At 32.8% G+C, this 6,982-nt stretch overlaps 1 protein-coding gene across 1 annotated transcript; it reads left to right on the top strand.

Moving 5' to 3' along the window:
* Positions 1–1,907: 1,907 nt before the first annotated feature.
* LOC132172701 (very-long-chain aldehyde decarbonylase CER1-like) lies at positions 1,908–6,565 on the top strand. The gene is made up of 10 exons (XM_059584257.1): positions 1,908–1,986; positions 2,175–2,398; positions 2,592–2,824; positions 4,127–4,346; positions 4,463–4,841; positions 5,103–5,210; positions 5,418–5,618; positions 5,713–5,814; positions 6,024–6,197; positions 6,401–6,565. Exons 1-10 carry the CDS (start codon positions 1,927–1,929, stop codon positions 6,563–6,565), a joined length of 1,866 nt encoding a protein of 621 aa, XP_059440240.1. The 5' UTR covers positions 1,908–1,926.
* The last annotated feature ends 417 nt before the right edge of the window (positions 6,566–6,982 follow it).

The following is a 6,982-nucleotide window of genomic DNA, read 5'->3' as shown; positions in this document are numbered from 1 at the left end:
ACAATGTCCAACATTGAGAAAGTTTGGCAAGCAACTCTTCGACATGGATTTCAACCTTTGATTTTCCCAACTCAATCAAAATGCTAGTGGCATTAAAATATTATGTATTGTTAATTATTGTTATATCTAGTTAGTTAATTAATGTTTAGGCGGGTTTCGTTAATTTTCGTTAAAATATTATGTATCAAATTACATTGATTTGAATTACTTTAGTTATCTACCCCAATTCTCCTATAAATAGCAGTATCATGTTTTTTTTTTTTTTTTTTGGAATATGAGTATCATGTATTGTAAAAGATATTAAGTGAATAAGAACAAATGTTGCCTTATAGCTTTATTTGTAAACGTAGGTCATAAATCGAATCACGTAAAATCGCTTGCCTTTATTTCTATTTATTCCACTATTATCTTATTTTTCCATTTCATTATTTATTTCTTCAATCATGACTTCTTACTAGATAAAAAAAATAAATTATATCGATTATGGACACTTACAATCTGTGTAACAGATTTAATAATATGTATATGAATTAAAATGGAATTGAACTACTGTAAATGGAAATTGAGATGAAAGAATTGAATTTGTATTAGCAAAATAGGCATTCAAGGTGTCTGGCCTCCCTTTAGTATTCGAGAACTCCTCATTTTTATCAAAGTAAACTGATTACAACTTGAATGCCTATTACATCTCTTGGGTCTTGTTTATAAAGATCCTTACAACTCATAATCAAAACCATAAACCTTTTTGGATCATACCAACTATAATATAGTAGACCCAATATTACAACTCAAAGTTCAAAGGCCCACTAACCTACCAAGGCCAAAAGCCCATTAACCTAATATACCCATTACAATCTGAGATGATTCTGTCCTTATGTTGACAAGGGCTTGCTAGGAAAAACTAAAATTTCCATTTGTTAAATTTGGAGAATCACCAATCAATTTGAGTGAGATCAAATATCTTTTACCTCAATTTTTATAGAGTCAATCTTTGAATATGAAATATTCAAAGATCTTTTACCTCAATTTTTATAATTTATTTACAATTTTAATTAAATATTTCATATGCAGTTGCGTCGTCCTTTTCTTTCTATCTGAAAATGAAAACTGCAGTGGAATTGTTCGTGATTCATATTCTTCCTTTTCTAGACTAAATTCAATCAACTACATACAAGCTAGGCTCTTGATCCTGCTACAATATTAATTAATTAGGTCAGTGAAAAATTAGGTGCCACTTTTTTCAGTCGGATCAACTTTCTGAACCAGTTTTACGAGATGAGTTAGGCCCACGAATTTCTTTATGGTATCAGAGCCTACTGCAGGACGAATGCAGCCCACATTATTTATCCCATAATAAGGACCAGAAAAAATACTGGTTTGCACGTGAGTGATGGTGTTGAGAAATAATCTCACATTGCCTGTAGACAAGACTTTTGACATGTTTATAAAGAATGGGCAACCCTCTCCTATAAAACCAGTTTTATGAGATGAGTTAGGCGTAGCCAATTTCTTCACTTGCGTTGTCCTTTTGTGTCTGAAAACGAAAATTACAGCACGTTATAAGCTGGATCCTTCGTGATTCATGCATATTCTTCCTTTTCTACACAAACAATCATAAATGTAACCTATGACTTTCGCTCCTGCTGCTACATTAATTAATGCAGTGAAAAATTCGGTGCCAACTTTAATTAATTAATGCAGTGAGAAATTCGGTGCCAATTGGAAATGTTTTTCATATGTTGTCAAAATCTAAGTCATGACGACATAAATGCCACATTGCATTTGGGCGTTGGGGGATCTGTCATAGCATTCATGGCGGCTCAACAACCAGTTAACCAATAGTAGAAGAGCATGCATTATATATAGCCCACCAAATCCATGCACAAGTAGCACAAATCGTTTGTTACACTACCTCTAATTAGAAGTATGGCTACCAAACCAGGCATCCTCACTGACTGGCCATGGCAGCCTCTTGGGAGCTTCAAGGTATTTATATATATATTATTCCTTTCATATATAGGACATATATGCATGCAGTTTATGGATACTATGAAAAGATTCACTTGTTGACGTTGTCGTACACAAGCAGTTTTAGCATTCTTGTTAATTCTTTTAATTTATATACATATATTATTTTTTAACTTAATTTTTTTGGTCTCCTGTTGGGAATTAAGTACGTGATTTTGGCTCCATGGGCGGTTCATAGCACTTACTCGTTCATGGTAAAGGGAGAAAGTGAGAGAGACGTCTACAACTTCCTTATACTTCCATTCCTTTTGTTGAGGATGCTTCACAATCAGATATGGATCTCTCTATCACGTTACCGAACAGCCAAGGGCAATAATCGGATCTTGGACAAAGGTATCGAATTCGACCAGGTTGATAGAGAAAGGAACTGGTATGTATACTTTTAACTTCCTCAACTATAATCACCTTGTTTTTATTTAAGCCATTGTTGTTCGTTTGAAAAAAATTGTTTTTTCACGAATAATAATGATAATAAAAATAACATAAGATCTTTCAAGCTTCCATATGCATGCATTGACACATGATTTGGTCTTATATGATTCCGTTGTTTCTTTTGTTTACAGGGATGACCAGATATTGTTCAATGGAATATTATTTTACGTATTGTATATGATTCTTCCTGGGACTCATAACCTGCCCTTCTGGAGAAGCGATGGTGTGGTTATCATATGTCTTGTTCATGCGGGTCCAGTGGAGTTCCTCTATTACTGGTTTCACAGAGCATTGCACCACCACTACCTCTACTCTCGCTACCATTCTCACCACCATTCTTCTATTGTAACCGAACCAATTACTTGTAAGATATATACTTTAAGATACTTTATGTTATTACATTATATATATATATATATATATGTGTGTGTGTGTGTGTGTGTGTGTGTGTGTGTGTGTGTTAATGAAGTTATGACACCATATTGAAGTTAGTGGGAAAATATAAAATAAGAGAATAATTGTGGAAGCAAAAAAGAGACAAAGAATTTACGGGTACATGGTTCGGTGTTAGACTCTTATGTCCACCATTCTGAATGGTCCAATAGCAACAGTGTGTTGATTGACTTAGTTGTTTACAATACATATAGGTCCATATTTATCGTTGTATATATATGTTAACTTATACAAGCTAGTAAACCTAAATCGACTTATACAAGGAAGCATAAAATCGACCTATACTAAGAAATATAAATCAATAATATAAAATCATAATATATTCTAACAACTTCTTTATATGAGAAATGCTAGAGCATCTACTTGCTCCCATCATTTTCTATCTCCCCTTTTCTAAAATCATCAATTGGATATAAATAACATACATCATATTTTTATTCTATAACTATTTTGCAATGCTGACATTACATTTTTATTTTTTACAAAGACTAATTTAATAATTAGTTGAAATTGTCATATCAGTATTGTAAGATAATTGTCCAATAAAAATATAATTTATAACATTATTTTTTATATACATACATATATATATATATATATATATATATGCGCGCGCGAATAACACAATGCATGAAGCTTCTTCTTTGACTTTTTCTATAATTAGGAAAAACTTATTTTTATGTTGTGAGCTTTTTTAACAAAAAAATTAAAGAAATTTGTTTTAAGTTTTTTTTTTTTTTTTTTCTTTTCAAATAAAGCAATGTTTTGTTTGGCACGATTTTTCATGTATTAAAAAGATTTTTTAAGTTCTATAAAACAATATTAAACATGATCTAAATATAACTATTATGAACTATTTAGTGAACTTTTAAATCTTTTTTTAAGTTTCTTTAGCATATAGAAAAAAAAGTAACACTATAAAGAGAGTTAAAGTCATCTCAAATGTGATATGACTTTTAAAATCACCAATAAATCAAAATTCAATAATAAATCTTAAATTCAATGATAATTTTAAAAGCCAAATCACATTTAAATAGCCGACTATGACACAAATCCCGTGCACGTAAGCATATGACACAAATCAAAGCCATATCGTTGATCATATATTAATTATAGAGAAAGAATATTAACACACATAGTGTATTACCCTAAAATAATTTGTACAAATGTTATAGTTTGTAAAGTTAGTAATATGCTCTTGCATGCATGGCAGCTGTGATCCATCCGTTTGCCGAACACATAGCGTATTTCATGCTCTTCGCAATCCCATTGCTGACAACAGTGTTCACCGGAACTGCCTCTATGGCATCCACCTTCGGATACATCACATATATTGATTTCATGAACAACTTGGGTCACTGCAATTACGAGTTCATTCCAAAGTGGCTCTTCTCCATCTTACCCCCTCTCAAGTACCTCATCTATACCCCCTCGTAAGTCTCCTCACCCACCTAGCTAGCTATAATTTTTGTTATCTCTATTATTGCTGTCTTATTTGTATGAATTTAAAGAAATTATGATCTAAAATATTTGATTCAACACTCAACAGGTATCATTCACTGCATCACACCCAATTCCGTACCAATTATTCTCTTTTCATGCCTATATACGATTACGTGTATGGGACCATGGACAAGTCCTCGGATACTCTTTACGAGGCTTCACTAAAAAAACCTGAAGAATCACCAGATGTGGTACATTTAACACATCTAACGACGCCAGAGTCCATCTATCATCTACGCCTAGGATTTGCCTCCTTGGCCTCCAAGCCCCACACGTCCAAATGGTACCTGTGGCTGATGTGGCCTGTGACATTATTATGGTCTTTGTTTCTAACTTGGAGCTATGGCCGTACATTTGTTCTAGAGAACATCACTTTCCAAAAGCTCAAATGGCAGTCTTGGGTAGTACCAAGATACAATATACAAGTAAGAAACATTCATTTATATGACTATTGCGATTTGGCTTGTGTTTTGTTTTAGTTTGTGTTTGATTTGTTGGGATCGGAACACATTCATTTGTTATGTTTCAAGACATGCATTTTAATTTCAACGAGTTCAGTTCCAACTAAAATTGAGCCCAAGTGAAACAAGATTATTGCTAGTGATCACATTCAATTTGATTCAGCTAGTTGGTTTTTTTTTTTTAGTCTAACTTCTTCCTTTGTTTTTGTTTTTTAAAATCTTCAGTACATGTTACAATGGCGAAAGGAATCCCTCAACGACTTGATTGAAGAAGCTATACTAGATGCTGAAGTGAGAGGAGTTAAGGTGCTAAGTCTAGGTCTTCTAAATCAGGCAAGTAAATCAAGCTTTCTAATATAAACTAAGAAAGAACAGAAACTACATTTAGCAAAAAGTCTTATTTTATATTTTTATCCCCATGGGCTCCTCCTATTGGAAATATTGAAAAAAGAAAAAAAAAAATTAACAAAAAAAAGTACATGGATTCATTAATCTTTCTCACAGTATTTTATCAACATTTATTTGTGTAAATTTTTGCAGGGGGAGGAACTTAATAAAACTGGTGAGCTTTACATCCAAAAGAACCCTCAGCTTAGAATAAAGCTGGTGGATGGAAGTAGCTTAGCAGTGGCTGTGGTACTAAATAGCATTCCAAAAGGAACAACTCAAGTGTTTTTAAGAGGCAACCTTACTAAGGTTGCTTATGCCATTGCCAATGCTCTATGTGAAAGGGGTATCCAGGTACGTTTTAAGTACTGTTGATTTGTCCTTGCTCAACCTAGATTGCAATGTTTTATATTTTTTTCTAATGTTGCTAAGCTTATAACTGTATCAGGTGGCAATACCATACAAGGATGAGTATGAGAAGCTTCAATTAAGGCTCACCACAATGTCGAAAAATAACTTGATCCTTTCATCAAGTTATCCCAATGAGAAGGTAAAATTTGCAACGTACCCATTTCATGATTGCTTGTGACAATCTTCTTTCTTTACGAGAAATACAATTAAATAATTAAATTTAATTAATGGTTGACGTGGTAGTGACGCGTGCACGTACTGCCACATAATGAGTTCGTAACATGCATTATAGTACACATTATAGATCATATGAGACTATAATATGACATAATTATGTGAGATTTTCAGATATGGTTAGTGGGAGATGGATGGAAAGAAGATGAACAATTGAATGCATCGAAAGGAACATTATTCATTCCTTTTTCTCAATTCCCACCAAAGAAAATGCGGAAAGATTGCTTCTTCTACAGCACACCAGCAATGATCACTCCCACATCTTTGATCAACATGCACTCTTGTGAGGTTAGAAACCAAATGAAGAATTTTATTATTGAATTAAATTTTAACATTCTTCCTCGCTTGGGAGCTGAACATGTATAAGATTTAATTGAAATAAAAGTTAAATTCCAGAGATATTATGTTAAATTATTAATAATACCAATAACTTATGCTATTGATTCTAAGATAATTAATATTTTAACGCTTCCTATTTCATTATGCAACAGAATTGGCTGCCTAGAAATGTGATGAGTGCTTGGCGTATTGCTGGGATCGTGCATGCCTTAGAAGGGTGGAATGTGAATGAGTGTGGGAACACTTTGTTTGATATCGAGGATGTCTGGCAAGCAAGTCTTCGACATGGCTTCCGTTCTTTGGTGGTGCCCGTTTGATCGTGCTTTAACTTCCTCTATATATATATATATATATTATGTGTGTTTCTATTTATATATTATTTCAGACTCTATATAAAATATAGCTGCATATATCTCATGTTATTTGATTGATGTATGCAGTTCAATTAAAAAATAAAAATAAAAATTACACTTAAAGTTTGTCTATTAGAGAGACTGTAGAAAGATCCATAAGCACATAAATTGCATCGTTTTAAAAAACAATTATGGAAAAAAATGATTAAAGAGAGATGTGAGGTACAGAGCTCACCTAGATTCGGAAATGTGCTTCATCGAGATTTTTCCTTTGAGTATAATGTTAAAAAATCACATTTTATTTTAATATTACTTACAATGTTGAGGCATCCGTGCGAATTAGTTATTTTATCCTACCATTATCATACTCTAAGTACTGAC

The sequence above is a fragment of the Corylus avellana genome, chromosome ca1 (genome assembly GCF_901000735.1).
Source record: "Corylus avellana chromosome ca1, CavTom2PMs-1.0".
In the NCBI taxonomy this organism is placed as follows: domain Eukaryota; kingdom Viridiplantae; phylum Streptophyta; class Magnoliopsida; order Fagales; family Betulaceae; genus Corylus; species Corylus avellana.
This window is presented reverse-complemented; position numbering and strand designations above follow the sequence as displayed.

Bases quoted from the DNA above. Each gene is read 5' to 3' on its own strand.
- LOC132172701 (XM_059584257.1), top strand. From the start codon at position 1,927: ATGGCTACCAAACCAGGCATCCTCACTGACTGGCCATGGCAGCCTCTT. The intron at 4,347-4,462 runs GTAAGTCTCCTC...AACACTCAACAG, and splicing joins TACCTCATCTATACCCCCTC to GTATCATTCACTGCATCACA. The intron at 5,211-5,417 runs GCAAGTAAATCA...AAATTTTTGCAG, and splicing joins GTCTAGGTCTTCTAAATCAG to GGGGAGGAACTTAATAAAAC.